This window comes from Aotus nancymaae, unplaced genomic scaffold (genome assembly GCF_030222135.1).
Source record: "Aotus nancymaae isolate 86718 unplaced genomic scaffold, 86718_ANA_hifiasm-v0.15.2.pri h1tg000059l, whole genome shotgun sequence".
In the NCBI taxonomy this organism is placed as follows: Eukaryota; Metazoa; Chordata; class Mammalia; order Primates; family Aotidae; genus Aotus; species Aotus nancymaae.
The window spans coordinates 53,951,832-53,967,883 of record NW_026988473.1 but is presented as its reverse complement, the minus strand read 5'-3'; the positions used below and the strand labels follow the sequence as shown (position 1 = coordinate 53,967,883).

The following is a 16,052-nucleotide window of genomic DNA, read 5'->3' as shown; positions in this document are numbered from 1 at the left end:
TTAGAGCCATGCGGTCTAATATGCAGTTTAAATCTAATGTTTCTTTATTAATTTTCTGTGTAGATGATTTCTCTAATGCTAAGAGTGTGGTGTTGAAGTTGCCAATTAGCATTGTATTGGAGTCTATTTCTCTCTTTAGATCTTATAGTATTTGCTCCACTATATATCTGGGTGCTCCAGTGTTGGTTGCATATATGTTTAGAATTGTAATATCTTCTTGCTGAATTATACCTTTATCATTATATAGTGACTTTCTTTGTCTCCGGTTACTGTTTTTGACTTGAAGTCTGTTTTATCTGATATTAATATAGCTACTTCTGCTCTCTTTTGGTTTCCCTTTGCATATAGTATCTTTTTAAATTTCTTTCCTTTCAATCTGTATATGTCTTTCCAGGTTAGATAATTTTCTTATAGGTAGTATATAGTTGTGTCATGTGTGTGTGTTTTTTTGTAATTCATTCGTTTAGTCTTTATTGTTTAAGTGTAAAGTTTAACCCACTTACTTTCAAGATTATTATAAGAATGCAAGGACTTATTCCTGTCATTTTATTGATTTCCATTTTTTTTCTTTTGTGTGTAAACTTTCTTTCTTTCTTACTGTTTATCATTGCAGTTTGGTGTTTTTTTGTAGCAGTAACATTTAAATCCTTCCTCTTCCTTTCTTGAGTGTTTACTCAACCAGTAGTTTTTATACTTTCATGTTTTTTATAATAGTAAATATTGTTCATTCAATTCCACATACAGAACACCAGTAAGAATGTGTTGTGGGGCTACTCTAGTCTGTTCACTTTATGGTGTCCCATATAACACATCGGCATTGCTCAGTATTTGTTATTCTTTTTTTTAAATTTTTGTCTGATTAGATTATTTCAAAGGACATGTCTTCAAGTTCTAAAATTATGTCTTCTGCCTGATCTATTGTTGAAGCTTTTGAATTTGTTTTTCACTTCATTAGATAAATTACTCAGTTCCAGAATTTTTGTTTTGCTCTTTTTCATAATGTTTGTTTGTTCTTTTAATCTTTTATGATATTTCCTTGTTTTATCTCTTTGGTAAATTTTTCATTCATATCTTGAGTTGTTTTATTTGTATTGCTTTTTTGTATTGCCTAATATCTAACTGATTTTCTTTAATGCCAATATTTTGAATTCTCTTTCTGGGATTTCATAAATTTCTTTTTGATTGGTATCTGTTCCTGAAGATTGCATCCGTGGGCAGTGGGTGCAGCATGATCAATGGCTGTAGCGGTGATAGGACAACCTTCTGGTACCCAAGTGGTCCTCACTGATGTTGGCAATGACTGTGACATGTTGGATGGGCCTAACCATCCAACAGACCCACAAGTGATGCATGTGGTTTGGGACCAGTTGTGGTGGTAGCAGCAGGCTGAGTGGGTCTGACCTCAGGCCCTAGGAGGAGTACTCAGATGCTAAAGAGAGTGGACAGGGCAGAGAGATCCCTAGGTTCTTGGATGGCATTTTCAGGAATTAGAGAAGGTATAACCATGCTGCGCAGGCCTGTCCTCAAGCTCCTAGTGGTGCATACAGGCACTGGCTATGGTGGTCAGGGGTGGGGTGATACCTAGGCTCCCAGGTGGAGTGCTCGGGTGGGGACAGCAGCAGCGGCAATATGAACGTGCTTCTGGGGAGGGTGGGGTTTCTGCCAGTGGCTCCCTTATGATCCTGGTAATGGGCACAGCCAGCAGCAGTGGCAGCTGAGAGGTGTAGCCTTTCTTCAGGGTGTGTGAAAATGTGTGGCTGTCCCTCTGCTGGAGGGAATGAGGTTGCTGCCAGTGGCTCATGCTTTGACCCTGGAAGTGGCACCAGCAGCTACAGGTGTGTTAGTCTTTCCTCAGGGCATGTGAAAATGGGCAGCTTCCCCTTTTCTGGGGCTGCGGGGTGAGGGTTACTGCCAGTGGCTCTTCCTTAGACTCAGGTGGCAGCAGCCATCAGGAGCAGCAGCTAGCAGGGGCAGTAGCTGTGGATAAGGGATGTCGATGTGGCTCAGAAGCAAGGATAGTGCACCAGGATAGGATGTAGTTTGATGGGGGCTGGGTTCTCAAAATGGCTCCATGCTATAGTTTCCTAGGACTGAAGGGTGTGTGGGAACCAGCGTGAGCTCCCTTTCTGGAGCACTGCCATTGCACAGTCTCCAGGCGTGGCTCTGTGTTGGTCTCAGAGCCCCTAAGGGTCAAGGGGCTCTTCCTTGACTAAGATTGCAGGAGTCCACAGGGGAATGTGAACTGCTGGGGGAATCTCTCACTTACCTTTTCCCTACACTGGGGAGCCTTCTGGCCTCACAGAAGATCCTGGCCCAGCAGGCTGCCTTGTTTCTCTATTTTTCCTTGCCTTAGGGTTTTTGTTTTGTTTTGTCATTTCTCTGTTGAATTCCAGTGTTCTCTCTTAAATGATCTATTAGATGTGTGATTATTTACTTGCAATTTTGGCTCTTTGTGGAGAAGGCAAGTATCAGATGACTCTAGTCAGTCATCTTGAGGCCCCTCCAGCAATTTTTATTCTCTGCTTTGGAAATGTAATTTAACAACAACTTTGAAAGATTATTTGGCAATACTTCCTAAAGCTATATCTATATATATCCTATAGCCTAGCAATTCTATTTCAGTTATATTCCAAAAAGATTTATTCAGCTATTTGCCAAAAGACATATGAAATGATGGTCATATTAGCACGTATTATTGCTCACTGAAGACTTGTCACATGTTAACCAGCAGTTGAACTGATACATATTTTGAAGCATTAATAAGTTGAAATATTTATAAAATGGTGATTAAATAACTACATGGACATAGATGAATACATAGGAATCGGACGTATCTGCTATGAAAATCCACACATTTTTCAGATAGTGCCCTAAAAACAATTTTATATGCCTCACTGGTTGTTATTCTTAGGTTGTTCTCACACTTGACCTTATCATTGTTTACTACTAGTAAAAAGCAGCATTGGCAAATAATCCCTGATTTTCCACTAAAAAAAATAATGAAATGATGTTAAACTTTTGAAAAGTTTAGGTTAAACCTACTGTTGTTAGATTAATGTATTTGTTGCTTCCCTTTATCTGGAATGTGGCATTAGCTTTTTTTATTTTAACCCTCTTTAATTTTTATTCAATTCCATGACTTAAGGTTTGAGAGCTAAACACTGGGATTTTTGGATAACAGACTGACAGTTTTGTTTGCATAATTATAATCGGCATTGTACATAGAAAGGATATGGCTACCTTTTGTTAAATCTACACTTTCTAAATATCAAAAAAGGGAAATGAAGTATAAATCAATTTTTGTATAATCGATTTGAAACATAGTTTTATTTGCTTAATATTAGGGCTTTGTCCCTTTTCTGTAAGTCTCTTGGGACCCTGTGTAGAAGCTGTTCTCATTAAACACCAAACAGTTAAGTCCATTCTCTGGTACCAGCAACAAACTCGGTTTCATATTCTACTTAACAATTAAATAAACTGAAATATTTCTAGATGGTCTACTTCTGATCATATAAAAACAAAACTTGATTTCCAAAAAAAAAGAAATATAATATTAAATAAAAGAAGTCTGGCATAGAATACCTACTGTATCAATCCATTTATTCAAATTAATAATGAAAAACAAGCATAACCAATCTATGGTATTAATAATCAAGAAAGAGTTTATACATCAGTGAAGCAGTAACTGAAAGAGAGAAGAATAAGGACTTCTCTAGTGCTATTAATTTTCTGTTACTTTGTTTGGGTAACAAATTATACAGATTTGTTTACTTTGAGGAAAAATAGTCTTTTTGTATCAGCTCTTATTTTAACCTTCATTTTGGGTTCATGGGTCCACGTGCACTGTAGGTTTGCTGTACAGGTAAACTGCAGGTCATGGAGGTCTGGTGTACAAATTGTTTTGTAACCCAGGTCATAAGCATAGTACCTGATAGGTAGTTGTTTTTCAGTTGTACACATAAAATTTTTGAACATTTTATATAAAATACACTTGGATAAAATTTTGCCAGGTCTGCAGCATAATACCCCAGTTGTCTATGCTTAAGTGTTTTTTTTTTTTTTTTTAAAGTGGTATTTTGTCTGGAATAAAGAACTGTCTTGCTAGTTTCATTGCCTCGCAATAGTAACAATGTGTGGATGGTAGTGTCACTACTTAATATTTACTTAATACTCATTTGAGTGCTGATAGAATCCCTTTTGAGTTACTTCAGGTGGAGAACAACTTAACATACCACTTTCTTTCTTTTTTTTTTTTTAATTTTTTAATTTTTTTTTATTGCATTTTAGGTTACCACTTTCTATCATATTTAGAATGTCTAATTGGTGTGATTGATCAGTCATAAATCCCTTGAGCTAATCGTTATTTTAAACTTTATTAAGGTATAATTGAGATACAATAAAATGGACTTATTTAAAGTGTGCAATTTCATGACAAGTTTTGAGCAGATGTATATACTTATGACACTATCACAATTAAGATAATGAAAATTTTATTCCTGAAAAAAGTTCCTTAGTGATTCTTTATAATTTCCTTCTCCTTATCCCCTGTCCACAGGCAACCATTGACCGTCTTTCTAACTGTTAGATTAATTAGTTTGCCTCTTCTAGAATTTTATGTAAATAAAATACATATTTTTTTCTGGCTTCTTTGACACATTATTATTATTTTCAGATGCACTTTTGTTATTGTGTACATTAATAGTTAATTTTATTTTGTTGCCAACCCCTATGCAATTGTGTAACTATGCCACAATTTGCTTAACCATTCAGTCATTGATAAATGTTAGGTTTGGGGCTACTATAAAGCTTCTATGAATCTCCATATATAAATCCTCGATGAACACCTGTTTTTTAAATTTACTTTATAAATACCTAGAACTCTATTGATTGGGTCATATGATATATACATGAGTGTTTGTGTGTGTGTGTTTGTGTGTGTATATGACATTTTAAAATCCAAAGTCTTTTAAGGACTTTGGGAGGTTGAGGTGGCAGATCACCTGAGGTCAGGAGTTCAACACCAGCCTGGCCAACATGGTGAAAACCCATCTCTACTAAAAATGCAAAAACTAGCTGGGTGTGGTGGTGTGTGCCTGTAGGCCCAGCTACTCAGGAGGCTGAGGCAGGAGAATTGCTTGAACTCAGGAGGCAGAGGTTGTGGTCAGCCAAGAACATGCCACTGCACTCCACAGCCTGGGCAACAGAGTGAGACTTGGTCTCCAAAAACAAAGAAAAAAAAAGTTTTAATGCAACTTAAGTACTAATATATAGTCTTTTATAAATAATTCATTGATTATACCAGAGTGGTTCTATGCTGCCAAGAACTATCATAGCTGCAATGGGACTGATGAGCTAATGCTTCAGGATGTGGGTTACGGGAAACCTGATCAAAGATACCAGACACAATTCTTATTTCATCCATGGCAGAGTTAGCTTCATTGATTATACCAGAGTGGTTCTATGCTGCCAAGAACTATCATAGCTGCAATGGGACTGATGAGCTAATGCTTCAGGATGTGGGTTACGGGAAACCTGATCAAAGATACCAGACACAATTCTTATTTCATCCATGGCAGAGTTAGCTTCCATAATCATGTAATCGCAGGGAAGAAAATAACCAATGAAACACCATGGACTTCACTTTATACTTCATTTATATAAATTTTGAAATAGTAGATGCAGATTATATAGGATTAACTATCTGAAAGGACCTTAAGACTTCAATAAGGTCAGGGCAAGATACAATAGAAGAAAGAAACAGATACAGCATGTAAACATGGACAAATAAAAAATTTGCAGGTACAACTCCTGGGATACATTCTTAGTTGCACAGACTGAGCTTTATCTTTGTTGTGAGCCACCAAAAAATGTGCAAATATGCCTTTTTCTCAGCTAACCCAAATCACCAATTTACTGTGGGTCTAGGGTCTTTTAAAGTTTACTAGTTGCATAACAAAAATTAGGTTCTCCATAATGTAAGTGGGCCTCACCAAATCAGTTGAAGGCCTGAATAGAAAAAATGTTGAAGGCCTTTCTCAAGCAGGAGGGAATTCTTCTAGTTGCTAAATATGTCTTTTACATTTATGCATTCCAGAAGTGGAAAAATAACCACTGGATTAGTTCAGGAACCTGGTGGGCCCACTGTGAGGCAAACTTGAACTAAAAGTCCACTGATCACCTGTCCTCCACAAACCTCTACTCTCACTACATGGATTTCACCAACAAATTTTTTTAATCTTGCTTTTCCTTTCTTTTAAAATTTTTTTTAAATTTTATGTTTGTATAAATTTATAGGGTACAAGTGTAACTTTGTTACAGGGATAAATTGCCTAGTGGTAGAGTCAGGAATTTTAAGATATCCATCATCCTAATAACTGATTATAGCAGAGGTGTTCTATGCTGCCAAGAATGATCATAGCTGCAATAGGACTGATGAGACATTGTATCCATTAAGTGATTCCCATCTTCCAGCTCCCCACTCTTCTGAGTTTCCATTGTTTATCATTCCAACTCTAAGATGTGTATACATTGTTTAGCTCCCATTTATAACTGAGAACATGAGTAGACATTTTTCAAAAGAAATGGACAAAAGGCATATGAAAAAAAAATTGAATGTCATGAATCATTAGAGAAATGCAATTTAGGAACCAAAAATGAGATATCATCTTACAGCAGTCAGAATGACTATTACTAGAAAGATTTTTTTAAAAATATCAGCAAGAATGCAGAGAAAAGGGAATGCTTAAACACTATTGGTAGAAGTGTAAATTAGTAGTACCTCTATGGAAAAACCATATGGAGACTTATCAAAGAATTTTAAAATGTTACTTTTCAAAATAGACTACTAAGAAAATTAAAATTGCAGGCCTTAAACTAGGAGGAAATATTTGCAGCACATATATCAGACAATGGAGTTATAGCCAAACTACACAAAAAAACGTTTTCAAGTGAGTAATAAGTAGACAAACATCCCAATTTGAAAAATGAAGATAAAACTTGAATAGATGTTTCATAAAGATGTATGAATGGCCAGGATGCACATGAAAAGGTGCTCAACATCACTAGTTACTAAAACAATGCAGATGGAAACCATAAGGCATCATCACACTCTATTAAAATTAAAAAGGTGAGCCATACCAAATGTTAAAAAATATATAAAGCAACTGGAATTTTCATATGCTAATAATGGAAATGCAAAATGGAATAAAAACTTTGAGAAACAGCCTTGTTTTAAAAATGTTACACACACACACACAAACACACATGCATATATCATATGACTCAACCAATAGAATTCTAGGTATATGTGCAAAATAAACTTTTAAAATAGGTGTTCATCTAGGATTTATATATGGAGATTCATAGAAGCTTTATAATACCCCAAACCTAACATTTATCAATGACTGAATGGTTAAGCAAATTGTGGCATAGTTACACAATTGCATAGGGGTTGGCAACAAAATAAAATTAAGTATTAATGTACACAATAACAAAAATGGAGGTAAAAAAACTTTCTATCGCCTAGTGGCATTGTAGTAATTGTAATGTAGCACAACACATTGCATGTGTTTGTGGTGATGCTGGTGTAAACAAACCTACTGCATTGCCAGTCTAGTATAAAAATCTAGCACACACAATTATGCACAGTATATAATACTTGATAGTGATAATAAATAATTGTTACTGGCTTGTGTATTTCCTATACTAAAAAAATGCATCTGAAAATAATAATAATGTGTCAAAGAAGCCAGAAAAAAATATGTATTTTATTTACATAAAATTCTAGAAAAGGCAAACTAATTAATCTAAAAGTTAGAAAGAAGGTCAAGGGGATGAGGAGGGTGAAATTATAAAGAACCACTAAGGAGCTTTTTACAGGTGTGAGCCACCAAGCCTCAAGTTGTATTGAAACTTTATCCCTGTAATAGAATTTTTATATTCATTACAAAAATAAACGGCACCTATTTATGTAACAATGCATTTTTCATTTAGTCTAGGGACAAATATTTGCTGTGTTAATTTATCTCCAATTTGATACTGCATGTAAGAAAGTATTTTCTGTTTAACATCAAACTATGTAAAGCATTTACTGCATTGGAACTTGATGACAATTAAATTTCCCTTTTTTAGGAATGCAAAGGAAAGATTTGAAGGCTATCATCAGATCAAGTGTTCAGTCAAACTTCCTTAAAAAAAAAGATCATCGCTACTCTATCTCGGATCTGCTTGGTTCTTGTCCCATAAATAAGGGGGTTAAGAGCAGGGGGGATAATCACATATAAATTAGCCAGGAGGATATGGGTAGAACGTGGAATATTGTGGCCAAATCGATGAGTCATAAAGGAGAAAAAGGCTGGAGTGAAGAAGGCTAATATGACACACACATGGGAGCCACAGGTATTGAGAGCTTTGAACCTGGCCTCCCAGGATGGAAGTTTAAAGACAGCATGGAGAATCTTTACATAGGAGAGAGCAAGCAAAATTACATCCAAAAGTATCATAGAGATAAGGATCAATCCAAATAATATATTGACCTTTATGCTGACACAGGCCAGGCAGGCAATGCCCATGTGCTCACAGTAGGTGTGAGGTATAATATTATGTCCACAGAATGAAAGCCTTAGAAGGAGAAATATAAGTGGAAAAACCAAAACAAAATTTTTCATTATTCCTACTCCAGCAATAATACAAATTACTCTGTTGGTGAGGATCACGTTGTATCGAAGAGGGTGGCAAATGGCAACATAGCGATCAAAAGCCATGGCTACAAGCATGAATGTTTCAATGCCTGTGAAGAGGTGTATGAAGAACATTTGCACTAAACAGTCCCCAAAGGCAATCTCGTTGAAGCCAAACCAGAATATGCCCAGCATTTTAGGAATGCTGGCAGTGGACAGGCCCAAATCAGTCAGAACCAACATGGCCAACAAGTAGAACATGGGCTGGTGAAGGCTGCGCTCCATCTGGATCACAGATAGGATGATGGCATTCCCTAGGAGGGCAACCAGATACACTATACCAAATGGGAAGCCAAGGCAGAAATGTATATTTTCCAGTCCTGGGATTCCCAACAGCAGGAAGGATGAGGGGTGAATACATGAGCTATTGGCTGAAGACATACTGGCAAGGGCTTCTGATGGTCAAACTCATTAGAAGGAATTTCTGTTCTGCATAAGAATTCCCAGTGCCTCATCAATACTGGAATGCTGAATAGAAACAAAAAGAAATGTAATTAGTACATTTTATCTTGGTTCACAGAAGAAAAATCATGTTTTCCCTCTTATGTATCTTTCCATCTTTACTCATTAATATATAGGACAAATGCAGAAGAATATTCTTTTGTTTGTTTGTTTTTTGAGACAAAGTCTCACTCTGTTGTTCAGCCTTCAGGAGAATATTCTTTAAGAAGTGAGTAGGGAGGGAGGTTTTCAAGATGGCCGATTAGGAGGAAGTCGGGATCGCAGCTCCGAAAGAAGGCGCAGAGGGTGAGTGGACGCCGCATTTCCAGACAGATTTTTACTGACCACAGACCAGGGGATTAACAGGAGGAGGAGCCGCACGGGTCACCAGCGCCGCTGGATTGAGCGGAGCGGCGCGCCGCTTGGCCTACGCCCTGAGGTGGGGGGCGGTGGATCCACGTACAGAGCGAGAGAGACTGAATCACCTCTGAGCCAGCAAGGGGAGCTGAAGCAGGGATTCAAGTCAGGACATTCCCGGGCAAGGGCGCGCCACGAATCTCAGAGCCGCTGCTTTGGCTGATGCAGCGGCTCACAGGGCAGCGGATTTTTACTGCCCACAGACCAGGAGATTCACAGGTGGCGAAGCTCCACGGGTTGCCAGCGCCGCTGGTTGGACTGGCGTGGCTGCTCTGCCTGCACCCGAGGCAGGGAGCAGCGGCCCCTTGTGCAGAGTGAGCGAGACCGGATCCCCTCTGGGCCAGCAAGGGGATCTGAGGCAGGGACTCAACCCAAGAGTTTCCTGGGCAAAGAGGACGCCTCCAGAAACACAGCTGAACACGGGACGGTCCAGCTCTGTGGAGGAGGGGCGTCACCCACTGGGAAACACCCTGCAGTTCCCAGGACAATTTGCCCACAGCAGCTCAACGAAGCCTCTGCAGGCTGAGTGTGACTAGGCTGCCACCTTGTGGGCAGGGAAAACCATTGCAACAGCGGAAAATCATAACGCCCTAATTCCCTGGGACAGACCACCTAGGGGGAAGAAAAGGGGGTTTATGAGTTCAGCTACTACAGACTTAAAATTACCAAAATCAGAAAGACAGCAACTACAAAGTCGATAGGTGGATAAATCCACAAAGATGGAAAGAAACCAACGCAAAAAGGATGAAAACACCCAAAACCAGAACACCTCTCCTCCTACGAGGGAGCACAACTCCTCACCAGCAAGGGAACAAGACTGGATGGAGAATGAGCGTGATGAAATGACAGAATCAGCTTTCAGAAAGTGGATAATAAGAAACTTCCGTGAGCTAAAAGAACATGTTCTAACCCAATGCAAAGAAACTAAGAACCTTGAAAAAAGACTTGACGAAATGTTAACGAGAATGGACAACTTAGAGAGGAATATGAGCGAATTGATGGAGCTGAAAAACACAACACGAGAACTTCGCTAAGCATGCACAAGTTTCAACAGCTGAATTGACCAAGCAGAAGAAAGGATATCAGAGGTCGAAGATCAACTCAATGAAATAAAATGAGAAGGCAAGATTAGAGAAAACAGGGTAAAAAGGAATGAACAGAGTCAACAAGAAATATGGGACTATGTGAAAAGACCTAATCTACGTTTGATAGGTGTACCTGAATGTGACGAAGAGAATGCATCCAAGCTGGAAAATACTCTTCAGGATATTATCCAGGAAAACTTGCCCAACCTAGCAAGGCAGGCCAATATTCAAGTCCAGGAAATACAGAGAACACCACAAAGATATTCCTCTAGAAGAGCAACCCCAAGGCACATAATCATCAGATTCGCCAGGGTTGAAATGAAGGAGAAAATACTAAGGGCAGCCAGAGAGAAAGGTTGGGTTACCCACAAAGGGAAGCCCATCAGACTTACAGCAGATCTCTCAGCAGAAACCCTACAGGCCAGAAGGGAGTGGGGGCCGATATTCAACATCCTTAAAGAAAAGAACTTTCAACCCAGAATTTCATATCCAGCCAAACTAAGCTTCATAAGTGAAGGAAAAATAAAATCCTTTGTGAACAAGCAAGCACTCAGAGATTTCATCACCACCAGACCAGCTTTACAAGAGCTCCTGAAGGAGGCACTACACATAGAAAAAAACAACCAGTACCAGCCACTCCAAAAATGCACGAAATGGTAAAGAGCAGCAACACAATGAAGAATCTGCATCAACCAATGGGAAAAACAGCCAGCTAGCATCAAAATGACAGGATCAAATTCACACATAACAATATTAACCCTAAATGTAAACGGACTAAATGCCCCAATCAAAAGACACAGATTGGCAAATTGGATAAAAAGCCAAAACCCATCAGTGTGCTGTATCCAGGAAACCCACCTCACAAGCAAAGATACACAAAGGCTCAAAATAAAGGGATGGAGGAAGATTTACCAAGCAAATGGAGAACAAAAAAAAGCAGGAGTTGCAATTCTCATCTCTGATAAAATAGACTTTAAAGCAACAAAGATCAAAAGAGACAAAGAAGGACATTACATAATGGTAAAAGGATCAATGCAACAAGAAGAGCTAACGATCCTAAATATATATGCACCTAATACAGGAGCACCTAGATACATAAGGCAAGTTCTTAAAGACTTACAAAGAGACCTAGACTCCCACACAATAATAGTGGGAGACTTCAACACACCATTGTCAATATTAGACAGATCAACGAGACAGAAAATTAACAAGGATATCCAGGACTTGAACTTGGACCTGGACCAAGCAAACCTAATAGACATTTGCAGAACTCTCTACCCCAAATCCACAGAATATACATTCTTCTCAGCACCACATCACACCTACTCTAAAATTGACCACATAATTGGAAGTAAATCACTCCTCAGCAAATGCAAAAGAATGGAAACCATAACAAACAGTCTCTCAGACCACAGTGCAATCAAGTTAGAACTCAGAATTCAGAAGTCAACCCAGAACCGCACAGCCTCATGGAAATTGAACAACTTTCTCCTGAATGTTGACTGGATAAACACTGAAATGAAGGCAGAAATAAAGATGTTCTTTGAAACCAACGAGAATGAAGACACCACATACCAGAATCTCTGGGGCACATTTAAAGCAGTCTCTAGAGGAAAATATATAGCAATATGTGCCCACATGAGAAGAAAGGAGAGATCTAAAATTGACACTCTATCATCAAAATTGAAAGAGCTAGAGGAGCAAGATCAAAAAAACTCAAAACCTAGCAGAAGACAAGAAATAACTAAGATCAAAGCAGAATTGAAGGAGATAGAGACACGAAAAACCCTTCAAAAAATCAATAAATCCAGGAGCTGGTTTTTTGAAAAGATCAACAAAATAGACAGACCACTAGCCAGACTAATAAAAAAGAAAAGAGAGAATAACCAAATAGATGCAGTAAAAAATGATAAAGGGGATGTCATCACAGATGCCAGAGAAATTCAAACCATCATCAGAGATTATTACAAACAACTCTATGCGCATAAACTAGAAAACCTGGAAGAAATGGATAAATTCCTGGACAGTTGCCTCCTCCCAAGCCTAAACCAGGAAGAAGTCGAAACCCTGAATAGACCAATAACAAGGTCTGAAGTCGAGGCAGCAATTAAGAGCCTACCACCCAAAAAAAGCCCAGGTCCAGATGGGTTCACAGCCGAATTCTACCAGACATACAAAGAGGAACTGGTACCATTCCTACTGAAACTATTCCAAATAATCCAAAAAGAAGGAATCCTTCCCAAATCATTTTATGAGATCAACATCATCCTAATTCCAAAACCCGGCAGAGACTCAACAAGAAAAGAAAATTTCAGGCCAATATCCATGATGAACATAGATGCAAAAATCTTCAATAAAATACTGGCAAGCCGATTGCAACAGCACATCAAAAAGCTTATCCACCATGATCAAGTAGGATTCATCCCGGGGATGCAAGGCTGGTTCAATATATGCAAGGCTGGTTCAATATACGCAAGTCTATAAATGTAATTCACCACATAAACAGAACCAAAGACAAAAACCACATGATTATCTCAATTGATGCAGAGAAGGCCTTCGACAAAATTCAACAGCCCTTTATGCTAAAAACTCTCAATAAACTAGGTATCGACGGAACGTACCTCAAAATAATAAAAGCTATTTATGACAAACCGACAGCCAATATCATACTGAATGGGCAAAAACTGGAAGCATTCCCTTTGAAATCGGGCACTAGACAAGGATGCCCTCTCTCACCACTCCTGTTCAATATAGTACTGGAAGTTCTAGCCAGAGCAATCAGACAAGAAAAAGAAATAAAGGGTATTCAATTAGGAAAGGAGGAAGTCAAATTGTCTCTATTTGCAGACGACATGATTGTATATCTAGAAGACCCTATCATCTCAGCCCAAAATCTCCTGAAACTGATAAGCAACTTCAGCAAAGTCTCAGGATACAAAATCAATGTGCAAAAATCACAAGCATTCCTATACACCAATAATAGACTTAAAGAGAGCCAAATCAAGAACGAACTGCCATTCACAATTGCTAAAAAGAGAATAAAATACCTAGGAATACAACTAACAAGGAACGTAAAGGACCTCTTCAAGGAGAACTACAAACCACTGCTCAACGAAATAAGAGAGGACACAAACAGATGGAGAAACATTCCATGTTCATGGTTAGGAAGAATTAATATCATGAAAATGGCCATACTGCCCAAAGTAATTTACAGATTCAACGCTATCCCCATCAAGCTACCAATGACCTTCTTCACAGAACTGGAAAAAACCACCTTAAACTTCATATGGAACCAAAAGAGAGCCTGCATAGCCAAGTCAATTCTAAGCAAAAAGAACAAAGCGGGAGGCATCACACTACCGGACTTCAAACTCTACTACAAGGTTACGGTAATCAAAACAGCATGGTACTGGTACCAAAACAGAGATATAGACCAATGGAACAGAACAGAGGCGTCAGAGGCGACACAACATATCTACAACCACCCGATCTTTGACAAACCTGATAAAAACAATCAATGGGGAAAGGATTCCCTGTTCAATAAGTGGTGTTGGGAAAACTGGCTAACCATATGCAGAAAGCAGAAACTCGACCCCTTCCTGACACCTTACACTAAAATTGACTCCAGATGGATTAAAGACTTAAACATAAGGCCTAACACCATAAAAACACTAGAAGGAAACCTAGGCAAAACCATTCAGGACATAGGCGTAGGCAAGGACTTTATGACCAAAACACCAAAAGCATTGGCAACAAAAGCCAAAATAGACAAATGGGACCTAATCAAACTCCACAGCTTCTGCATGGCAAAAGAAACAGTCAATAGAGTGAATCGGCAACCAACAGAATGGGAAAAAATTTTTGCAGCCTACCCGTCTGACAAAGGGCTGATACCCAGAATTTACAACGAGCTAAAAAAGATTTACAAGAAAAAAACAAACAAGCTCATTCAAAAATGGGCGAAGGATATGAACAGATACTTTACAAAAGAAGACATACAAGAGGCCAACAAACATATGAAAAAATGCTCATCATCACTGGTCATGAGAGAAATGCAAATCAAAACTACATTGAGATACCATCTCACGCCAGTTAGAATGGCGATCATTAAAAAATCTGGAGAAAATAGATGCTGGAGAGGATGTGGAGAAATAGGAACACTTTTACACTGTTGGTGGGAGTGTAAATTAGTTCAACCACTGTGGAAAACAGTGTGGTGATTCCTCAAGGACCTAGAAATAGAAATTCCATTTGACCCAGCAATCCCATTACTGGGCATATATCCAAAGGATTATAAATCGTTCTACTATAAGGACACATGCACACGAATGTTCATTGCAGCACAGTTTACAATAGCAAAGACCTGGAACCAACCCAAATGCCCATCGATGATAGACTGGACAGGAAAAATGTGGCACATATACACCATGGAATATTATGCAGCCATTAAAAATGAGGAGTTCGCGTCCTTTGTAGGGACATGGATGAACCTGGAAACCATCATTCTCAGCAAACTGACACAAGAACACAAAACCAAACACCACATGTTCTCACTCATAGGAGGGTGTTGAACAATGAGAACACATGGACACAGGGAGGGGAGTTATGGTTTCTTTTATGAATAGCACCTTTGGTGTTATATCTGTGAAAACTTTACATTAAGCAACATCACAGAGATTTTTCTCTCATGTAGTCTTTCTAAAGTTTTATAATTTTTGGTGTTACTTTTAAAATTTATGTTCATTATTTCTTGAAATATTTTTAGTATACTTCATATTAAAGGATAACTAACTTACTAGGAAAATGCATAAAACATTAAGCGTAAGGTTGATAAATCTTTACAAAGTATTAACATAAAACCAATCAAGAAATTGAATATTATTTATAATTCAGGAGCCATCTCATATCAGCACCATTTACTACTACTGCACAGAAGTAATCACACTCTTGACTTTCAGCATCGTAGACTATGTTTGTCTGCTAGGAAACAAAGTATTAGCAACAGGCCCAAATCATTTTCTTCTCCCTCATTGGGAAGGCCAAGAAAAGCAACTTCTCCAGTTAGCTCTACTTGTAAGCATACTAATAACTAGTCATTCTGGTAAGCACACTAATACCACTTACAAGCAGAGAACTAATATGAATGTTATACTCAGGGTGTACATGATCCATGTAGGTTGTTTACTGTAAAAGAATTAGACTTGGACTATTTATGAGAACTCAGCTTGATGGATAATGAAAAGTAATCAACAGTCTTATAAGTAATGTACTATAAGATGGAGATACAATAAATAAAACAGCTTACTTGATGTAAGTGAGTTCTACACATGTTGTTCAAAACAAATCTTACATATAATAGAAACTTCTGAAG

The 16,052-nt window shown here is 38.2% G+C and overlaps 1 protein-coding gene across 1 annotated transcript; it reads right to left on the bottom strand.

Annotated features, from left to right (window-relative positions):
- Positions 1-8,177: 8,177 nt before the first annotated feature.
- On the bottom strand, positions 8,178-9,119 carry LOC105720122 (olfactory receptor 52E8-like). Its single transcript, XM_012456423.1, has one exon. It carries the CDS (start codon positions 9,117-9,119, stop codon positions 8,178-8,180), a length of 942 nt encoding a protein of 313 aa, XP_012311846.1.
- Positions 9,120-16,052: the final 6,933 nt, after the last annotated feature.

What these genes read in the sequence shown, in the direction of transcription:
- LOC105720122 (XM_012456423.1), bottom strand. Translation starts at nt 9,119, where the DNA reads ATGTCTTCAGCCAATAGCTCATGTATTCACCCCTCATCCTTCCTGCTG.